Here is a 23,179-nt window from a genome sequence, read left to right as displayed (position 1 = left end):
CAACTATTTTGAGTTAGTTGAACATTTGTGGGCACATATACTGTACTATTCAAACTGAGATCTTTGAGTTGAACCAACTTATAATAATTGAGTTTAGTCTGTTGTCATTGGCAGCTTCTTTTCCATTGGTCTTCCATTGGTCACAATCTATTTGCATACTGGGTGTGTCCAACAGTTTCTGACTAACACTCACCATCAGTGTGATCATAGTGATTCCCCCTGGGATACCTTAGAAATAAATCAACTTCCCCTTTAGTTGTAATAACTCCAGATTTCTTCTTTGTGATAATCCGATTTCTACTTTGTAAAAATCTGATTTCTGCTTTTTAATAATAACCAGATTTCTACTTTGGGTACCACTTTAAAATATGACTACCTTCATAAAGGGTTTATAAATGGTTTACAATTAGTTTATTAATGGTTACTAATTAGGTTGTAAATGCCTTAAAAATCATTATTAATCAGTTATAACACATACGTAGAAAGGGCAACAGTGACCTGTTGATTCCCAAGTAGTGAACCCACAGCCATCTATATTGTTGCCCTTTCTACGTATGTGTTATAACTGATTATTAATGATTTTAAGGCATTTACAACCTAATTAGTAACCATTAATAAACTAATTGTAAACCATTTATAAACCCTTTATAAATGTAGTCTAATTTTAAAGTGGTACCCTACTTTATAATAATCAGATTTCTACTTTAAATAATCAGGTTTATTTTTTGTAATAATCAGATTTATTTTTTGCAATATTCAGATTCCTATTTTGTAATAATCATTTTTTTACTTAAATACGTGATAAGTAGATTACTACAAGCTGAAATTAAATAGGTGTAACAAGGCTATATTTAAAATGCAAGGAGTAGAAAGTTTAGATAACTGTGTGAAAAAGTAAGAAGTAGAAGTAAAAAAGTTCTACCTGCCACACAGACATTGTCATGGTCAGCCCAATCTTCAGACCTGAACCCTGTTGAAAATATAGATAGTGAAATAAAGCAGTGTGTAAAACTGGTGGAGGAGAGCATGCAAAGACGATATTGATTGCTGAACTCTTAAAACATAAGTATTGTTGTTTCTTAAAGAATATGAAGTTGTTTTTTTTGCATTATTTGAGGTCTGAACATAAACTGTGTATAGCTGGACGGAGCATCGTCTCTCAAAAAGTGAAGCCATCACAGGTCGGGCGCCCCCTGCTGTTCGGTTGCAGAAAGCTGTGTAACCCCACCCATCCCCATAGGTTTCAATGGCAAAACAGACAACCTTCAATCAGGTTTTTTTTTTCTCCAATATACTGTAATTCTACCTCCATTATTTAAATGCAGCAGCTAGTGTAACCTCTGCTTATATTGTTACATTTTTGTATCCCCACAGAATTCGTTCTTTAAAACGTTATTCAGCTCTATTCAAAAAGGTGTGGTTATTGTAATAAAAGGGCTGGGTTACACCTAGCCGGGGTGGGACCAATGACTGTGTATGGCTCTGTGGAGGCAGCCCTCAGGGGCAGGATTATTTAAATGAGTAGACTGTCTCTCCACAGTCTTTCTCCCTCCTCTGGTCTCTACTGCGCTCTACAGACTCAGGTTTCAGGATCACCAACATGGAGGAAGATTTTGGCTTCATTTTCATTGAATGTACAGGAACGGAGACACGGCGTCCATCTTTTTTTACAGTCTCTGATTACAGAAAGCTCTGCATCTTTTTCTGCAAATAAATGCTCTAAATGAGAGTTTGAAATAAAATTAGCAACATTTCTACTTGACTATTGTGACAAAGTATTTTTTTCTGTTTGGAAACACGTGTAAAAAGTAGAGGAACAGAGTGAACAGAGTCTGCCGGAGAACCCTATGCTGTCAGACTGCTCTCTGACTAACGCTCTGACTCTGCTTTAACAAAAGAAAACTCCCACATTTATACGATCAGAGAAGGAGACATTATAGAGCGAAACGCCGAAACAAAATCTCTCCAATATCCATAACCAGTCTATTCATAACTCGGGAATTCAAGTGTGCAGCCCAGAATTGAAATGCGCCGCCAATCTTTTCATACCCTGCTGAACATTAATACTTCTCTGACATTTTCCCTTTCAGACGCATCAAGACCTCAAATTATTGCTCTCAGCTAAGCAGGAGGCCTGGAGAATAGTCCGCGTCAGGAATTGATCACATTTCAACCAATGGCGCGGTTCTGATCGGCGCGGCGATCGGGCCGGGTGACGGGAGGCCCGCTGGGAGGTCGGGGTGAGGTAACACTGCTGGAGCTCCACTTAAGCTCTGAGTTTTAGAGAAAGAGCCCGTGGCACTGTCCTTGGTATAAAAAGGCAGACGAGGGCGACCCAAAGAGATTTTATAAGTAGGCTCTGAAACATTCAGGACGAGTCTGAGTCTGGAACACACTCCAGCACCAAGATCCAAACCTGCCAGAAACAGACCTTGATATTCGGACAGCCGCTGCAGCCGGTGAAGCCTGGTTCTGTCTGTCTGTCTGCTGTACAACAGTGGAGTCATACAGTGCTGGATCTCACAATATCACATGCTTTTTTAACCCTTCTGTTATGTTCATTTGTTAGGAACGGTATTTATCAGGAATGGTTTTCCAGGGTTAATCTGACCCGGTGCATGTTTAACTATCCAGAATATTTCTGAAACCCCCCAAAAATCCTAACAAGCAGTGTAAATATTTCATTATTAACTCTATTACTAATTATTCTATCAATATTCAGTGCAATGGTGTTCCTTACCTCTAACAGGTAACGCTTCAATTAGAATTATTGTCTCATTTTCCTAAAAAACTACATGTTCAAACTTTTTTAAATGTTTCACTACTTTATTACTTTTAAAAGACATAACATTGAAACACAACACTGCAATTTTGTTTAAGTTGTAGTTTTTGCAGGGGGTGGGTATATGTTGCAAATATGAGAGATGAACCATTTTCATATTATATGTTGATTACACTAATTAAGGCAAGCATAAGAAGTTTCATACTGAAGAAAAAAATAAAATAAAATACTTTTAACTATTTTTCCAAGATCTTCAAACTTTAAAACGAGTCAAATCGACCCAGAACGTAACAGGAGGGTTGAACTAAGTAAATAGATATAGATGACCACTTCAGTTTCTGAATCAATTTCTCTGATTTTGCTATTTATAGGTTTATGCTTGAGTAATCTCTCTATAATCTCTCTATAAACTACGGACAACATTTCTCACAAATTCCACATTAAATCATGGTCATTTAGAGCATCTATTTGCAGAAATAACTAAAAAGATGCAGAGCTTTCAGACCTCAAACAATGCAAATAAAAAAAAGTTCATGTTCATAAAGTTTTAAGAGTTCAGAAAAATCAATATTTGGTGGAATAACCCTGGTTTTTAATCACAGTTTTCATGCATCTTGGCATCATGTTCTCCTCCACCAGTCTTACACACTGCTTTTGGATAACTTTATGCCTTAACTCCTGGTGCAAAAATTCAAGCAGTTCAGCTTGGTTTGATGGCTCGTGATCATCCATCTTCCTCTTGATTATATTCCAGAGGTTTTCAATTTGGTAAAATCAAAAACTCAAAAAAATCATTATTAAGGGCTCTCTTATTATTTCTGCAGAGTCACTACATCACTACACACCTCCAAACTTCATGTAGCTTCAGAGTTCATCACTACACACCTCCAAACTTCATGTAGCTTCAGATTAGGTGAAGAACAGTAGAGAACAGTAGAGAGACTCATTGAATGAAGAGTTTCTGTGGCTGATCCATCCAAAGCTCACATCACCAAACACAGCACTGCAGGCGAGCGCAGGATACTTTTTATAAAGGGAAAATGTTGGGTATTTCCTCTGTTTAGTGTGGGATAAAGCAGTGTGTGCAGAGTGTGCCCAGGCACACATTCTTCAGTTATGGTTTGAGGAACAGTGCTAATAGTCCAGGTGTTCCTCTGGCCTCTAAATTCCTCAGATCTCAATCCAATCTTCTAGCTGTAGGAGGTACTGGAACAGCCATTCTCCAGCTTTAATAAAGACGAGGAAACTGTATATAATGTTATGTGAGTTTCCAGTGCCACTGGCTGCACCACAAACCCAGAAGACGGCAGATCTTTAACAGTTGGAAAGGTGTACTTTTTGTACAGAACTGCACTGTTATCTTTTTTTATATGCAATAGGCTTGTTTGGGTGTTTATTTGGGAATGTCTCTTGCTGCATTTGGCAGTAAAGATGAAGGGTGTGCGAACATTTAATCTGTAAATAAAAAGTATTGATTTGATTTGATGCATTAGTCCATAGTATATTTTACTACTAATTGCTTTAGAAGATAGACTAGTACTTGTACAATGGTCATTTGAAGGATGTCATAAAGGTACTGCTTTCATTTCTGTAATTAATGTTTTTTGTAAAAAAAAAATGATGTTAGTGAGAAGAACCATTACATCAACTTTTTAACGTTTTAAAGGGTCTTTACACGCATATCTATGAAAAATATGGTTCATTATTCAGTCTAAAGTGGTTCTTCCATGACATCATCCAAAGAACCATTTGAAGAACCTTTATTTGTAAAAGATGACGTTAAATGTTCCAAAATGGAGGTGCTGATTTGAATCCCGGTCATGCAGCTTGCCATCAGCTGCCAGAGCCCTGAGAGAGCACAATTGGTATTGCTCTCTCTGGGTGGGTAGATGGCGCTCTTTCCCCTCATCACTCCTAGGGTGATGTGGCTCAGCACAAGGCTGCGTCTGTGAGCTGATGTATCACAACCGAGTCGCTGCACTTTCCTCCGAGTGTGCTGTGATGCTACTCAGCAACTGGAAGCAATTGGGAAAGAGGCAGTGGCTGAATTCATGTATTGGAGGAGGCATGTGCTAGTCTTCACACTCCTTGTGTTGTGGAATCACTAGTGATGAGGGATATACAGCTAAGTAGCAGCTGAATGGGAGGGACAATTGACCTAGCTAAATTGGGAAACAAACAAACCAAAAAGAAAACTACTATTTCCACAATTTTTTTTTTGCTCAATCTCTTACATTTTTTGTGTCTCAGACTTTTGTTAAGTTTTTGCTCAATCAATGTGATAGAATTGTAATTCAAGCTTTTCTTTTTTTATAATTGTATTTATTTTCTTTTCTTTTTTTCCATTTTCTATCGAATTTACATGCCATATAACCCAACCCAGTCATTAGGACTTATGAGTAAACTTACTTTCACAAGTGATGCCCCAACACCAGGAGGGTGAAGACTAGCACATGCCTCCTCCGATACATGTGAAGTCAGACTCCGCCTCTTTTTGAACTGTTGCTGATAAAGCATTACAGAGAAGCATCACATTTGCGCATTTGGAGGAAAGCGCAGCGACTTGGTTCTGATACATCAGCTCACAGAGGCAGCCTTGTGCGTGCTGACCATCAACATCACCATAGGAGTGATGAGGGCAGAGAGCACCATCTACTTTACCCACCCAGAGAGAGCAAGACCAATGGTGCTCTCTCAGGGCTCTGGCTGCTGATGGCAAGCTACATGACCAGGATTCGAACTGGCAATTTCCCGATCATAGTGGCAGTGCTTTAGACTGCTGGACCACTCGGAAACCCCAATTCAAGCTTTTCTAATCTGGATTTTTTGCAATGTGAGTTTAACAATGTGTTTATAAGTAAATTATATCGTATTTATTACGTACAGTAACATGATCACAATTCCATGTTCCCTCCTATTGCTCCTATTTTTACACCATGTGTTTCACACTGCTGCTGATCTGATTGGTTAAAGGGCCGGATGATGTAGCCGGAGTCAATAAGTTTGAACACGGTCATTAATGGATTGGTGGAGGACACTATAGTAAATGAGAGCTCACCTCACAGCCTGAAGAGTCTCACTGTGGGAGAAATCACTCATCAGCAGAGCGCTGTTTCTGTCAGGTGAAGACTCAGGAGTAATGCAGGGTGTTATCAGGACGTCAGCTCCCATTAGACACTCTGTCAGATTTAATACAGAAAAACTCAACCTTTTATACAGCGGCTCTGAACAAAATTACACTTTTAGCATCATTTTTCCACCAAACACAAATTTACCCAATTAGCACGGTCAGGTTTTCTTCCTTTTTATACTAAAAAGCTACAATGCTATCGATGCTAACAGAAGCCTCAAGTTTAGTTGAAGCCCTGAAATATTTCACACTTCTACTCAGTGATAAAACTCCTGGATCCGGACTGCAATTGAAAAAAAAAACAAAAAAAAAAACAGGAGGAGCAGTGACTTTTTTGTAGGCTTTCTCGGTCACGTGACATCATGTTCAGTAGCTCCTCCATTTCCACTCACTGTTGTATTTTTTTAACATGGATCTCCATGGAAACGCGCGCCCAAACTGTAATTACGATGTGTAGCAGTGGACAAATAGCTATTTTATTAAACACGAGGTAAAGAAACTCAGAGATGTGTGTCCAGACAGGACTAAAATTACTGGAGGACCAGAGTACTGGAGTTCAGCTTAAAACAGAACGACTGAGAAAAACACTTACATGGTTATTCCGGACGGTAATAAAATCACAGAGGACCCCCAAATCAAAGAGAACTTTATCCCAGAACCCCCTGAGAAACTAATTCTGTTTGGATAGGGCTTTAGATTGGACAAAGCTTCAACTGGTCCAGAGACCATATAGTGTCAATATAAAAAAAAACATTTGACAATTTTTTTAGATTGGGATTTTAATACACATGGCAAAAATACATTACACAGAATAGCACAAACTAAGGTTATTAAACTGGTTAAAGTACAACAAGAAATTGGCCTTTTTACAAACATTCCTATAGTAAAGGCATTTAAGAAACTGAATGTTTTTAAATTTCAGTTCTTGAAGTATGTTTTTCTTTAATTAGTTGAGTTGTTGTTGCTTCTCATAATATGTATTATAACAATACTCTATAAATATTCACTATTCACTGTATACCTGTAACTCTACCTCTTCACTACTTTACTTTAAATGATGCTCTCAAACACTTTATTAAGAGACAAGAAATTCAAGTAATTGACTCTTGAAGTTGTTTAAGCCGAAGTGGATTTAATGGGAGATGACCAAGGAGGACACCCTTGTTAAAAACAATGACAAGACACAAAGCTTCTGGGAGAATGTCCTATGGACAGATGAGACACAAATGGAACTTTTTGCAAAGGCTCATCAGCTCTATGTTTACAGATGGAAAAATGAAGCATATGAAGAGAAGAACATTGTCTCTACTGTGAAACATGGTAAAGGCTCTGTTATGTTCTGGGGCTGATTCTGTTCAGGGTACAATGAAATATTAAGGTTATCGAGGGATTCTAGAGAAAAATGTGCTGCCAGGTGTCAGAAAGCTTGGTTTCAGTCGCAGGTCATGGGTCGTGCAACAGGACAATGACCCAAAACACAGCTAAAAACACCTGGACTATTCTGAAGTCCTGACCTGAATCCTATTGAGTATCTTTGGAAGGAGCTGAAACATGGAGCCAGTTTGCTCATGAGAAGTGGGCCAGGACACTTGCTGAGAGGTTCAGACGTCTTTGTTTGAGTGCAGTGGTTGCCTTAAAAGGTTGTGCAACAAAATATAAGTTAAGTTAAGTGTACTAAATATTAAATATTAAGGGTGCCATTATTTCTATCCAGGCCTGTTTCATGAGTTTATTTTTTTAATAATTCTGTTAAAGCATGGTTAAAACTTTCATATTATTACTTTTGTCAGATTTAAGTTATTTCTGTCATAAACTGTATAATAAAATACACTGAATGGCTATACAGAACGGTGATGTTCACCTTGGGGTCTGAACTGAGTCTATTGGCACTAGTGTCATAGCATCCATATGTACAGAGTATACTACAGCTTTCTCCAGCTTTAAAGCAGAACATGCCGCACACAGGAGACCAAATCTGAGCCGTGACTCATCAGAACGGCCCGACTGCAATACGCCGGGCTGAATTATTAACGGCTCTGTATTGCCACCAGAAGAATTCCCCGAAACGAAAGAAAGAAAAAGAAAAATACAATTTCTCTCATCACTAATTCATCGCAGACTCTTCTCCCTCAATGCCGCGCAAATGTGCAGAACAGCGTTCCAGAGCCCGGCTGCTTATTACTGAGCGACCGCTACCTGGCCGGCTCTCCTCGGCCGTTCAGGAGTAAATCTGAAGAGTGTAGAGAGGAAAAAGCCCAACCCACTTTATTCACTTATTCTCCCCGCAGACCAATTTCCCAGCTCCGGAGGGAAAGGTCAGCCCCCGGACGGCTGAGTAACTTGTCAAGAAGGGAAGGAGAGAGAACATCACTCTGCCGGTGGAAAAAAAAAGAGCCGGTGTCGAGTTGAGCGCTCGGTTATGTAGCCGGGCAGGTTCTACATTTTGACACTGGATAACTCTGCTAAAGCAATGTACAGCCAGTACTAACAAAGCTCAGAGAACACCAGAAACAGCTGAACTTTCCCAATATTTTAAAAATGTACAATTAATTCATTGGACACACCTTCTCTTTTTCAATGCGTTTTCTTGACTATGTATTTCCATGACTATTACCATTGTAGATTCTCACTGAAGCATCAAAACTATGAATGAACACATGTGGAGTTTTATGTACTTAACAAAAAAAGAGCTGAACCTCCACAGTCACCGGACCTGAACCCAATCCAGATTTGAGGTTTGGGGTGAGCTGGAGCACAGAGTGAAGAAGACAAAGAGCCAACAAGTGCTAATAAACACCTCTGGGAACTCCTTCTCCTGTAAGACTGTTGGAAAACCTTTCATTTCAGGTGGCCACCTCTTGAAGCTCATTGAGAGAATGATGCCAAGAGTGTGTAAAGCAGTAATCAGAGCAAATGGTGGCTATTTTGAAGAAACTAGAATATAAAACATGTTTTTTTGGTTATTTCACCTTTTTTTGTTAAGTACATAAAACTCCACACGTGTTCATTCATAGTTTTGATGCTTCAGTGAGAATCTACAATGTAAATAGTCATGAAAATAAAGAAAACGCACTGAAAAAGAGAAGGTGTGTCCAAACTTTTGGCCTGTACTGTATATGTAATGTGTATGTTAAGTTCCGACCACAACTGTATTGAATTAATTGTACATTTGTTAAATATTGGGAAATAGGTGGCTTAAACTCATTGCAGGGTCACTGGGGTCATTGTCCTATTGCAAGGCCCAATTATGTCCAAGCGTTAAGCTTCGAGCTGATAGTTTGAGGTTCTGGAGAAAAACATGAGGCAGTTGTGTTATTTAGGAGAAGTATTAAATATTAAATATTAAATATTTTCATATTATACCTCTTTTCACATATGTTAAAAAAGATCTGTGGGTTATACAAGACAAGATGATGTTCTTTACACGAAATCACTCTTACATAAAGATAGAGAGATCTCACAGCTCTATTCTTACCAGTTTCAGTCCCTTTCAGAATGAGCCGTTTAAGGACTCTGTCACTTTTATGCAAATAAGCTGTTGCTGGCCACGCCCCATGTTAATGTTGAGCATATACCACACATTAGTGTTACAGCAGAAATGAGTAACACTACTTTTTTGTACTTATTATACTTTAATTGTACAAAAATAGTACAAAAGTCTTACTTAAATTGTGCTAATTGTACTTAACTGTACTAAAATGGAACTGTTTTAAATATACTTAAGTAACATTTAAACATACTACCTACATACTATGTATGTAACCCCATATTTTAAATATGCTTACAGTAAAATCATAATACATTTAATGAATATTACAACTGTATCACTATTATTATACACCAGGTATATTAAAAAAGTGTACTAAGAATTGATGTTAAATATATGTGATCTATTTACATTAGAGTACATATATGCTGCTTGTTCCTGTCTTTTAAGTAAGTAGTGCACTTCTAGTATACTTTGTTGGGGTCAAAAATATATTTTAATATACTGTACTACATGTTTAGCATGTTACAAATTTACTTTAAGTTTTTTAAATGTTATAAATACATGACACATTGCACTTTAAGTGAACTACTGTAACAGCTGTTTTTAACACACTTTGCTAAAAATGTACAAAAGTATATTTGGAAAGAAGTATTTTAGAAGTATATTGAATTACATTAAACTAAAACTGTGCTTCATAGTAGTCTTTGTAGTCTACTGTACTTTAAAAAAAACGAAGATCAAAGTTTTCTTTCAAACATTTGATAAAAGCATAATATTAATGGACTTTTAATATATTTTAACTAAGTACATAAATCTGTATATTTACAGCATATTTAGACATTTCTCAATATGTTTTAAGTACAATTAAGTATATATTTTTTTCTTCAGGGTGTTTAATTAAACGGCACAAAAATATTGAATCTACATTCCTACACCTTTAAGCAAAAGTATCTAAAATATCTCCATTTATTACTCTGTTGGTAGAAGTAAAGATACTAGGGTTTAAAATATTATTATAAGATATTATATTATATTATTATAAGGGATCTGTACCTACTGTCCGTGGCAACCCTGGTGAAAAAAAAAATCCATATTTATATATATATATATATATGGATTTTTTTTTTCACCAGGGTTGCCACGGACAGTAGGTACAGATCCCTCCCTCAGAAGAAGTCTACTGGCTAATCCTGCTGTGTACAGCAGACCGTAATGGCGTTTCTTTAACTGATCTAGTGGGTGGTTCTATTGTGACTCTACACCAAGTGGGAATATAAAAGCACTGAAAAAGTGAGTTTTAAACCGTGCTGTCGACGGGGACCTTTTTGGATTCTCCGCACTCGGCTTCATCAAATGAATATTTAAGCGAGTTCCCGACAGTTAAATAAAAGTACAGAAACACAGATCAGTGCAGTCTGGTTCAGTCTGACCTTTACTTTCCAAACTGACAGACGGGTGATGTACCGCCTTTCTACAGGAAGTGCAGCCTCACAAAGAACAGCCTCCATCCGAGCAAACTCATTCTGTTCTTAAATTACAGCTCAGTGTAACAGCGTGATCCGGCGCTCCGACCCCACGCCGAGCTCCACGCCACGCCGACACATTTAAAACTCTATTAAAAGACTTTAAATGTCACCTCAGAAATACAATACAATCAACACAAAGAGCACCACATCCTGCATGTGGGTCCAGTATGTAAAAAGCTCAGACTGGATCTGTGTGTAAAACATCGCCTCCCAATACATTTATTAAATATTACAAACAAATAACCTTATTAAACTTAGTGCATCATAATTTAACACATTTTATTATTCATTTACTTAATTTATTTTACTTGTGTTAGATTAATTTTTTTTGTTGACATGTTTATTAGAAACATTGTTTACGAGGAGCTGGATGCACTGCTGCCCGCCTGGGTTTGGGGACAGTTCCTTCACGGAATCCATTCCTGAATCGGCGGAACACAACCTTCATGTGTCTCATGCGGCCAGTTCCAGTGGTGCTGCGCCTCTTAGCCTTAGCGCTCCAGTTGTACTTTCTCTTGCGCTTGGAGGGGTAGCCGCACTTCCCGCAGGTGGACTTCTGCAGATGGTACGCCTTGGAGCCGCAGCGGCGGCACAGCGTGTGGGTCTTGTTGCGGCGCTTCCCGAAAGACGACGTTCCTTTCGTCATCTTTCTTGGAGTTGAGGTCCGGCGCGATTAATTTGGTTTTAATGTAGGTAAAAAAAAATTATTTGTTCATTGAACAACAAAAAAATAATACAGTACATTTATTTCAACCTAATTTAGTGCACCCTTGATTTCATTTTATTAAAAGATTTAATAAAATACATTTTATTATCTTTATTTCACTTTTTTTCAATTGGATTCATTTGTTTCTTTATGGAAACAAATCACTACATTCCTTTTGTGTTTAAAATGTGCCATATAAATACATGTATTATAAATTGCATTAATATATGTGATTTGTCCCTTCTTTATCTTATAAACAGGAATGAAAAGAACTAGAGGATGTATATTCTGAAAGAGCTGCACAGTGTAAAATGTGTACAAGGTGGTTGCAGTGGAGTTGTATAGTGGATACTATGGTTTCATGCTATAGTATCCCAGGGAGTTGATATGCCACATGTTGCTATGTGGTATTTCAGGCGGTTGTTATGGTGTTGCTAAGTGGTACACCACAAAAGATTCAGCTGTCAGGTTGTTACTAGCATATCTTTACCACATTCTTCACTTTATTCATTCCTATGGGGAAAAGTGCCAAGTGGCTGATATGTTCTTTCCAGGTGGTTGCTGTGGTACACATTATATTATATAGATGTATTACCCACAGAGTGATCTATTTTAGGCATTTATTTATTTAATTGTTAATGATTATGGATTACAGCCAATAAAAACCCAAAAATCAGTGTCTCAGAAAATTTGATTATTATATAAAACCAATTGGTACTTTTTTTCAGTGTGGGCAGTGTGCCAAGTCCTGCTGGAAAATGAAATCTGCATCTTTATAAAAGTTGTCAGTAGCAGAGGGAAGCATGAAAACAAGCATGAAACAAAACTGCACTGACTTTAGACTTGATAATAAAACACAGTGGATCAACACCAGCAGATGACATGTCTCTCCAAACCATCACTGATCATCAGTACATTTTACATTTCATTTGTAAATCAAGGGAGCAGAGTCTGGAGGAAGAGTGGAGAGACACACAGTCCAAACTGCTTGAGGTCTAGTGTGAAGTTTCCACCAATCAGTGACCACACTGCCAAAAGTACCAATTGGTCTTATATCATTTTCTAATTGTCTGTGTAATGCATCTACAGGGGTTGGACAATGAAACTGAATCACCTGGTTTTAGAGCACAATAATTTATTGTGGTGACGCACAGTTCTGGTGGAAACAGGAGAGTTGAGGTGCACATTGAATTCTGCCGTGATTTGAGCAGCCGTGGTTTTATGTTTTTTTGGATACAATCCGGGTTAGCACCCGAACATCCCTTTCAGACAGCTTCCTCTTACAGCATCCACAGTTAATCCTGTTGGATGTGGTTGGTTCTTCTTGGTGGTATGCTGACATTACCCTGGATACTGTGGCTCTTGATGCATCACAAAGACTTGCTGTCTTGGTCACAGATGCGCCAGCAAGACGTGCACCAACAATTTGTCCTCTTTTAAACTCTGGTATGTCTCCCATAATGTTGTGTGCATTGCAATATTTTGAGCAGAACTGTGCTCTTACCCTGCTAATTGAATCTTCACACTCTGCTCTTACTGGTGCAATGTGCAATTAATGAAGATTGTACACCAGGCTGCTCCAATTTAGCCATGAAACCTCTCACACTAAAATGACAGGTGTTTCAGTTTCACATTTTGAACTGAATTACTGGAATTAAGTAACTTTTTAATGTTATTCTAATTTTTTTTTAAGATGTACCTGTATATTAAGTGAAGTATTTTGAGGGTGATAACAGCGACAGATTCCCCTCTGCCTGATGAAGCCTCCCCTAATGAACCGCACCCTGTCGTACCGCACTCGGCTCCAGTCTGGATCTCCCGGGCTGGTGGGCAGACAGTTGGCAGAGCGCCCCCCTCCTGCCGTCCAGTCTGGAGCCGTTTCTCTCCCACTGTTCAGTAGTTACACTCAGGAGGAAGCCCAGCTTCTCCAATCCACGTTCAGATCAGAGGAACGGCTCAAGCACCGTAGCTCGAGACAGCGGTCGCCGCGGTTCTTCTCATCACCATGGTTACACGCTGTGTGGTCATGAGTAACGAGTACCGAATATCATTAACGTAAAAATGAAGAGGCAAAGAAATTTAGCTGAATTATTCAAATCTATGAGCAGAGAAAGGATGAGACCCAAAGATCTATTGCATTCTATTAGCACTTCATCAGCGCCGAGATCCTCCGCCACACTTCACTGCCCGTCCACAAGCCTTCAGACGCCACTTCTAACTGCTGGATTCTGATGTTTAAAAGAGCTTCTGTTGCTAAAACAGGTTTTCAATTTGGTATAAAGTCTGTGTTGAGCAGTTTTGGGTCAATAAAGAATCAAATCGATGTATTTGAAGAATTTTTAAAGAAGAAATCTAGTGAGAAATGGACCCAGCATTCTGAAATACAGCACTTTTAGCCGATGCTCCCAACAGACTTACAATGCTAGTGATAGGGGCATAGTAGGGCTGGGCGATATGGATCAAAACTAATATATCAATATTTTTTCTGACAAGCGATAGACAAAATACAGCTCTGGGGGAAAAAAAAGAAACCACATTAAAAAAAACTCTGGAATATAATCAAGAGGAAGATAAATGATCACAAGCCATCAAACCAAACTGAACTGCTTGAATTTTTGCACCAGGAGCAAAGCAGCATAAAGTTATCCAAAAGCAGTGTGTAAGACTGGTGGAGGAGAACATGATGCCAAGATACATCAAAAAACTGTGATTAAAAACCAGGGTTATTCCACCAAATATTGATTTCTGAACTATTAAAACTTTATGAATATAAACTTGTTTTCTGAAAGCTCTGCTTTTTTTTTATTTCAGCCATTTCTCATTTTCTGCACATAGATGCTCTAAATGACATTTGTTTTTATTTATAAAACAACAGTGTTCATTTTTCTGAAACATAAACCTATAAAAAGAAAAATCAGAGAAACTGATTGCGAAACTGAAGCGATCTATTATTTTTTTCCAGAGTTGTATAACTGTATATATGTTTTTTTACATCCCATAATAAAAAAATAAATAAAAAAGACAGTTTCGACACAAAGCTAAATGTTCCTAATTTTGGGTACTTTTAACCTGCTGGAAAATGGAATCCTCATCTCCATAAAAGTTGTCAGCAGCAGAGGGAAGCATGAAGTGCTGTAAGATTTTGTGGGAAAACAAAACTGCACTGACTTTAGACTTGATAATAAAACACAGTGGATCAACACCAGCAGATGATCAGCATGTCTCTCCAAACCATCACTGATTGTAGAAACTTCACACTAGACCTCAAGCAGTTTGGACTGTGTGTCTCTCCACTCTTCCTCCAGATTCTGATCCCTTGATTTACAAATGAAATGTAAAATTTACTGATGATCAGTGATGGTTTCCATTTCCTGTGTTTGTCTTTCAGCTTTTTGCTGTAAGAGTAAAGATGAGACAAACCCAAACAATTTAAAGAGAATAACTATTTTAGAGGAAAGAGGAAACATGGATTTGTCTGATAAATATGAGAATTGTAGCTTCAGATTTCTATCAAATCTTGATCACAGTAAAGGTAAACTCTGGTACAGGTGTCTCAGAAATCACAGGGAGGAATCGGCGGTAAAGATGTTGCCGTTACGGAGACGTCCACTCGTAACCGATCCTCCCGGAGTGCTGAAACGTGCGGGAGCATGTGATTTAAGTGGGATGCAAACAAATTCATACACAAACAGAATCCTTTAGCCATCTGTCACTCTACCTCCTCGCAGCGCTGCGCTGCTATTGTGTAGAAACGCTGAACCGAGCGAACGCCTCTCCGCTGAGACCCGGTTGGAAGTGGCAGTCTGCTACTTCAAAAGAGCTGAGAACATGCATGACTGCAGCGGCGCTCAGATGTAACACTTTACCACCCACTGCTCCCACTAATGCAAAACCTTCTCCCCTGTTGACCAGTTAAAACTCCACGCAATTCCACTCTGAGCGGGAAACCGGCCCGAATCAGACATCACAATTCCAGCTACGGAATAGTGAATACAACTGAGTGTGACTGCAGTGCAGCTTTGTGGGTGGTTGTTATGGTATTGCTATGGCGGGTGTCCATGCTGGTTACTAAGGTGTTGCTAAGACGATGCTAGATGGTTGCTAAGATGTCTGTTATGCTTGCTAAGGTGTTGATGTTCTGTGAAGGGTGCTATGGCACTAATGTACATCCATCTTTTTTTTTTTTTTTGCATAAATCAGATAAAGTATTTGCATCTCAAAAATTGTGAGATACATGGACGCGCACTTTTGCTCCCCATTCATTCTTACTTAGAAAAAGTAATTTTTTCTGAAAACTGTACATCCTATCAAAAATCTCAGCCCATTTTGACTAGACAAAAAGTGGGAGAAATAACTAGATTGCAGGTTCCTGCAGAAATTGAGAGTATAGTTTCAGTGCTGCTTTGTGGGTGGTTGCTATGGTAATGCTATGGGGTCCTTGCTGTTTACTATGATGTTGCTAAGACGTTGCTAGAAGGTTGTTGGGTGTTGATATGGTGTGTGGTGTTTGCTATTGTGTTGCTAAGTGGTTGCTAAGATGTTATCTTATCTTAACTTTGAAAAGGTTTTTACAAAAACTCTACATCCAATCAGAATACTGTGTAGAAGCCCACCAACTCCAATCATGATGCACATTTTAGTGTTGGAACAGAGTCAATAGCACAAGAACTGCAGCCCAAGTTTACCAGACATAAAACATGTGAGGAATAACAACTAGATTGCAGTTTCTGCAGGTTACCAAGGTGTTGCTAAGATGATGCTAGATGGTTGCTAAGGTGTTGATATGGTATATGTAGTGGTTGGTAAACTTGGCAAAAAAAAAAAAAAAAAAGTTTCTACGAAAACCGTAAGCCCAATCAAAAAGCTGTGTACAAGCCCACCATTGCTGGCAGAGCTGATATCTCAAAAATTGCAGCCCACGTTAACCAGACAAAAATAGGGAGGATTAATACTGCAGTGCTGATTTGTGGGTGGTTGCTATGGCATTGCTTTGGTGTCCGTGGTGGTTGCTATGGTGGTAATATGCAGCCATAAAGTATTGGCATAAATCAGATCATATGTTCGTAATACATACATAACTATGGTCACTAGGTTGCTATGAATGTGCAGGGTGTCTAAACTCATACAATGGCTGGTTTATCCAAAAGCTCCTCCATACTGGACAGCAATGCATAGCAGGGGTTCCGTGAGGGACGAAAATCATTAAATAATTAAAAATCCATTGAATGAGATGTTTGTCCAAACCTTTGACTGGTACTTAACCAAAATCCTTGAATATTTAGGACCCCAGGAGACACAAAAAAGCACAAGAATTGTTCAGTACAATATTGTTCATAGTGCTTTTTGAAATCACACAATCTTCACATCTGAGGAAAAAATGGACGGAAGAGACGGAAATAAAGATCTTCAGTCTGGAAGTGAAAGAGGAAACATGGATTTGTCTGATTTATTGTTTTTAGGTAAAAGCAGTACATGTGAAGAACATTACACAGCTCAAAATTACAAATTTCAAAAATCAAAAATCAATCAGGCAGCTTGCAGTTCCTGCCATCAAACAAATACTCGAAGTAGAATTATTTTTAACAAAAGATTTAACACAATGGAAACAAAAACAAAATGTTGAGAATGTAAAAGAGGGAGGAATACACAAAGAAAAAAAAAAACACCTGGAGATTCTTTTTTCACTTTTAATTAATCTGCCAATTCAAAAACGCCACCAAACACAAACACACCTGCATCCCCGTCGATTGAGGAATATTAATGGACGGGGGGGTGATTTTGGGGGGCTCGTCCGGTATCGCTTGGGGTGGATACACTCATTTACGCTCAATGATGCTCGGCGGAGGCTCTCAGGGATCAGACTTTCAGACTCCGTCTCGCTCGGCCTATCAGACGCTGCCGTTTAAAGACACAAAAGTTTCAGAGCCCTCGGCGAGCTCTCCACCAAATCAGGAGGATGCTGATTCATTTAAACCTGCCTGAGCGAGTCGAGGAGGAGGCTGGATTTAAACACTAGCTCTTAATATCCTCATTTCCCTCTTCTGCCTCACTGCGGCGGCCTGCTGCACCTTCCACCCGCGGGGTGTTAGCCTCATTATACGCTACTCGTCAAATAACGAGAGACCAGGTCAAGAGCACACCCGAGGAGGATGGCTAGAAATCGAGATGTCTGGAATTTAATAAGAGTTTGATGGTACTGAAGTGGAAAGGAAAACAATTGCTGTTTATTAAAATATATATTTATATAAGTTCATGGAAAGTATATATGGGTGCATCCCAATTGCATACTAATGACTAACACTAACGTAATAAATTTAGCTTTTTTTTTTTATTTGTTAATTATTTTAAGTTAATTATGATTATGATGGACATTTACGATTATCCCACAATGCTTCATCACTCCCTATTAGTACAAAATGTGTTAGAATATCAATATTTAATGTACTAACCTGTCAAAAAAAGTGTAGTATGTAATTTGGACGCAGCCTATATTTAGTGTTGTTATTAAAATATTAGAACTTTTTCTTTTTCTTGTTTAAACACACAAAAAATGCACCGCCTTTGGTCTCGAGATTAAAACCAGAAAAAAAAAAACATGAGATTTATTTCATATGAAATTATTGCATGAGATACAGAGTAAGGCATTTATATTTATAGTTTGCATAGGTTTCGAAATCTAGACTAGCAAACAAATCTGGAGGCTGAAAAGATGAAAAGTATCAAATAAGGAATATAAAAGGAATTCTCAAATCGTATAAAAAGGAAAAACACAAACTAAATAATAATAAAATTAGAAAATCTTGGGAAAAAGAATTAAACAGAATGCCCCTAGTCCAGTTGCGTATTTTTTGCGTGTATATATATTTTTTTTAACCACCTGCCGGAAAAAAAGGAAAGACTGGCATACAGAGATTGGGCACTGCAGAATTCATCCATGTGAATAAATAGAAAGAAGAGTATATATATGAACCTCAGTGGCTCAGCTAAGCAACTGTGAATGTGAAAGTGACAGTCTGCTGACTAAGGCCTTAAAGGTAGAGGAACGCTCTCATACATAACATACAGCTCCCAAATCCCACAGCCTGTACCAATCAATCTCACAACAATCTACAGCAGTGGTTCCAGCAGAGACCCACAGCCCCCCTCAATTCATTTCAGGGGTTTCCCTGCTTTAACTAAACCAATTCAACTGGTAAAAGATGAAGATTTCAGCTAAGGCATATATCTAATGGGTTTATCACACATCAGATATCAGACAAGAGTTAAAGCAGGGAAACTGCAGAAGGTTTTGGAACACTGACCCAAACATCTTCCAACATATCAAAGAAAAAGTGGTTAATACTTATTTATTAAAACACTGATCCCACAACTTAAAAAAAAAACTTTGAATGGTTGGACATGCTTTAGAACTTCCAGAATTTCCAAATTTTCAACATTAACAGAATTCTAGAGTACTGTGAAAGGGGAGTCAATAGTCAAAGAAAGGCTAAATTTGGATGTGACCTTCATCTAGACAATTCCAACCACTGACTTCCACTCTCAATCTTCTAGAATCGTTTCAACGTTCAAGGAAAGGTAAAAACTGGGTGTAACACTCATCTAGACCATTTCCAACCACTGAAACGATTCTAGAACAGCAGGAGTGGAAATCAATGTTCAAAGAAAGGTCAAATCTTGATGTGACACTTATCTAGAGCATTCCCAACCATTAAGACAATTCTAGAAGAGTGTGAGTGGAAACTGATGTTCAAGGAAAGGCCAAATCTGGGTGTAACACTAATCTAGACCATTTCCAACCACTGAAACGATTCTAGAACAGCAGGAGTGGAAATCAATGTTCAAAGAAAGGCCAAATCTTGATGTGACACTTATCTAGAGCAGTTCCAACCATTGACTTCCATTTTCAATATTCTAGAATCGTTACAATGTTCAAGGAAAGGCCAAATCTGGGTGTGACACTTGTCTAGACCATTTCCAACGGTTGAAACGATTCTAGAAGAGCATAAATAGAAATCGATGTTCAAAGAAGGGCCATATCTTGATGTGACACTTATCTAGAGCAGTTCCAACTATTGAAACCATTTTAGAAGATAATGAGTGGGAGTCAAGGTTCAAGGAAAGGCCAAATCTGGGTGTAACACTCGTCTAGACCATTTCCAACAGTTGAAACGATTCTAGAAGAGCGTAAATAGAAATTGATGTTCAAAGAAAGGCCATATCTGGGTGTGACACTTTTCTAAAGCAGTTCCAACCATTGCCTTATACTCTAGGTCTTCTAGAATCAATTCAATGTCCAAGAAAAGACCCAATCTGGGTGTGACACTTGTCTACACCATTTTCAACTGTTGAAACTATTCTAGAAGAGCGTAAATAGAAATCGACGTTCAAAGAAAGGCCAAATCTGGGTGTGACACTTATCTAGAGCAATGACTTCTTCTAGAATTGTTTTAATGTTCAAGAAAAGGTCAAATTTGTGTGTAACACTCATCTAGACCATTTCCAACAGTTGAAACGATTCTAGAACGGCAGGAGTGGAAATCAATGTTGAAAGAAAGGCCAATTCTGGGTGTGACACTCATTTAAACCATTTCCAACCATTCTAAGACAATGTAATAGAATGGGGCCACAATATGTTCCACAACAGTGTGAAATGGGATCAACATTTCAGAACAGTTCGAACCCATGTCTAGACATCCATGTCTTATCTAAAATATGCTCAATTATTCAGATTTCTAGAAGAGTGTGAGTGTTCCAAGTTCCAATTTTCTGATCAGTTCTAGACACAATGTTCTAGACAGTGTGGTTAGAGATCAACATTTGAGAATAATGTGAATTTAGGGGGGAATGTCATTTTAGATCAGTAAATGTGGCAAGAACACTCTAGAACAGTGAGAACGAGGTTCGACATCCTACCAAGCTTTCCTCTTAATCCCCTTCCACTGTTCTAGACTGCCCTTAAACCTATTCAATCTATTCTAGAACAGCGTAAACGGCTCAACCTTCTACAATGATCCTGTTTCATTCAACTCTGCTGAATCACATGATTTTAAAATGCTATTCCTCGAAAATCCCCATTAATTTAACTTATTTTAGAACTCCTATAGATCTGAACTGGTATTAAATGGACGTTGGATGTTGGATGGGTCAGTGTAGCATAGCCTGAACAGTAAGGGGCAGTGGGTCCTCTGGACTGATCTATATAGAAGAAAGTGGTGAATAGGTAATGGATTCCAGCGCTGTTTAAATGCTGTCCATGGCTTTGAATTCGCTCAGAGCCTGGACAGGGTTGATCTGCTTCTTCTGGGAAGATCTCTTGACTTTGTTCTGCTGGCCGTCGTCCTGCTTCTCGCGCTTGACCAGGGGCTTCTTCTCGGGGGCTTTCATCTTCCAGGAGATGGCGGGCATGTTGAGGTTCTGCATGCCCTGGGACTTCTGGTACTTGGTGGAGGCCACGTAGGAGGCCTTGACTGTGGACACCACAGCGTTCATCAGGTTCTTGGCAGCCTGGATCAGAGACATGGCGCTGTCCAGCTGGAGAATAAACACAAGCAGAGGTTGGGTGTTAACAGCTAGGCTTGAAATTATCCTGTTCACTGAACTCAGGTACCAGTCAAAAGTTTGGACACACCTTTTCGTTCAATGTTTTTAGTTTTTTTTCCGTAAATTGTAAATTAATAGTGAAGTGATCCAGAATATGAAGGAACGCATAAGGAATCATGAAGTAACTAAAGTGAGTGTTGAAAAAAAACAAAATACTCTGAATCATTTAAGTGGGCTTTTATCTGATGAACTTATTCTGTAGAACAGAGGGAACTCTTGCTCTTCCTTTCCATAAAGTTTTGGATAGTCTTTTTTGTGATTGAACTTGAGGATACTTTGAAAAGATTTTTAAATATCACACAAAGAGTCTTTTTTATCATCTCAGAATTTGTCACTTATATTGTGCACAATAAGATATGGCATACAATATATGTTTTCTTTAAAGGAATTAACAAGGGTTCTTTTATTTCAAAAAAAGGGTTGCTATAGTGAAAGCTTGAAAGAGTTTAAAAATAGAAGTCTATGTAAAATTCCTGTTTTTTTTTTTTCTTTTTTTTTAAAGCTGCTATATTATGGTGAGTGTATAGTTTAGAAAGTTAATTGTCTGACTATTAAGCTAAATTTGAAAACTAGGTATAAAAATAAAACTATAAAATATTTTTTTTTCGATTCAGTATAGTGTTTATCCAAATGTGTTTATCCAATTTTTCAATTATTTGATTTTTCCATTTCAACAGAATTTCAAAAAAAAAAAAAAAAAAAAGAAACGTTGAATTCTCTTGTTTTTTCAGATTTGTCCTTTTTGTATCCTGTAACAAATCTGATCGTTTAATCCAACTTGCAAAATGCAAAAAAATGAAAAATCAGAAAATAGAGTTTTTTTTTTCTTGAAATTCTGATTGTAAGCGACAGATGAAAAAACTAAAATTGGAAAAAATTAATGAAAACGTATTTCTTGTATACTGCACTACATTACACAAATAAATTATGAGTTTTTATATACAATTTTCTATTTTTGAATTTAGCCTCAAACAGTCAGAAAAATAAATTAATAAACTTTAAACTGATCTATTATAAATTAATCAGCTGATTTCACAAACAATTGATACATAATGTTCTAAAACTGAGTTCTGGTGAATTTCTTGATTTCAGTTGCATTTTTCCCCCCATTTACCCAATATGGCAACCTTCAATTTACATGCCACAGTATATGCAACAATAGTGTACACTGTAACTCAACACAGAACTTCAATAAATCATGAAAGATTAGTACATAGTCTGATTCAGTCGGTAATTAGTAAGAAGGTGATGCTGACAGCGAGTCTAAATAAGAAAAAACTCCACTGAAAAAGCAATAATGCTACGATTCTCTAAGAGAGAAATCTAATGACTGCCACTCTGTGAAAGATGATTTGCTAATGTGTCGGGAAACGAGTTTAAAGAAAAAAAAAAAAAAAGAAAAAAGACAGCAAATGCAAGCAATTTCTTCTTCAACACAAAATAGCACAGAAATGATAATTTAGTTTGAGTCAATCATGTTTTTTTTTTAATAGATATTTGGATGAACTGTTCCCCTTAAACTAATTAAAATGTCAAAGAAAAAAAAAAAATCAAGACATTTACTTCAGGACGCCCACAAGCCGCACTTTCCAGACGTTAACAGCTTCATTTAGACACCTTGTTGGAGAATTAATATTTAATGCTTATACAAATGTATTAGCCACACAGAACTCATGTTATCATGTAAATGATAACAGGTGGGTTTTGCCACAAGAGGGTGTAAAACATGTTGCCTCTGCTGCCCTACTAAAAGGCTCTCAGAGGCTTTCGGGTAGTGCACCTCCTGGTGAGAGATCACTGACTGCTAGACCTGCCTTTACAACACAATCAAGTAAAACATTTAGCTCAGTTTATAGACTTTAAAACAAAGCACATCATGAAAATAAGGAAGCCTTGGGCATCATGATTCAGCTGTCTGTCCAGCATTTTTTACTCATTTGACCAC

General features: G+C 38.0%; 2 protein-coding genes across 2 annotated transcripts in view; both read right to left on the bottom strand.

Annotated features, from left to right (window-relative positions):
• Nucleotides 1-11,250: 11,250 nt before the first annotated feature.
• Nucleotides 11,251-11,594, bottom strand: LOC111189786 (60S ribosomal protein L37). Its single transcript, XM_022663445.2, has one exon. It carries the CDS (start codon nt 11,572-11,574, stop codon nt 11,272-11,274), a length of 303 nt encoding a protein of 100 aa, XP_022519166.2. The 5' UTR covers nt 11,575-11,594; the 3' UTR covers nt 11,251-11,271.
• A 5,458-nt stretch (nt 11,595-17,052) lies between these two features.
• Nucleotides 17,053-23,179, bottom strand: part of ctnna1 (catenin (cadherin-associated protein), alpha 1) — a 268,835-nt gene continuing 262,708 nt past the window's right edge. Inside the window, exon 18 of the mRNA XM_049475253.1 lies at nt 17,053-21,165. Within this exon, the coding sequence (XP_049331210.1) occupies nt 20,875-21,165 (291 nt within the window). The 3' untranslated portion in view covers nt 17,053-20,874. The remainder of the gene's footprint in view (nt 21,166-23,179) is intronic.

This window comes from Astyanax mexicanus, chromosome 2, assembly GCF_023375975.1.
Source record: "Astyanax mexicanus isolate ESR-SI-001 chromosome 2, AstMex3_surface, whole genome shotgun sequence".
Classification (NCBI taxonomy): Eukaryota; Metazoa; Chordata; class Actinopteri; order Characiformes; family Acestrorhamphidae; genus Astyanax; species Astyanax mexicanus.
Note: the sequence above shows the minus strand (reverse complement) of the source record. Positions and strands in the feature narration are given on the sequence as shown.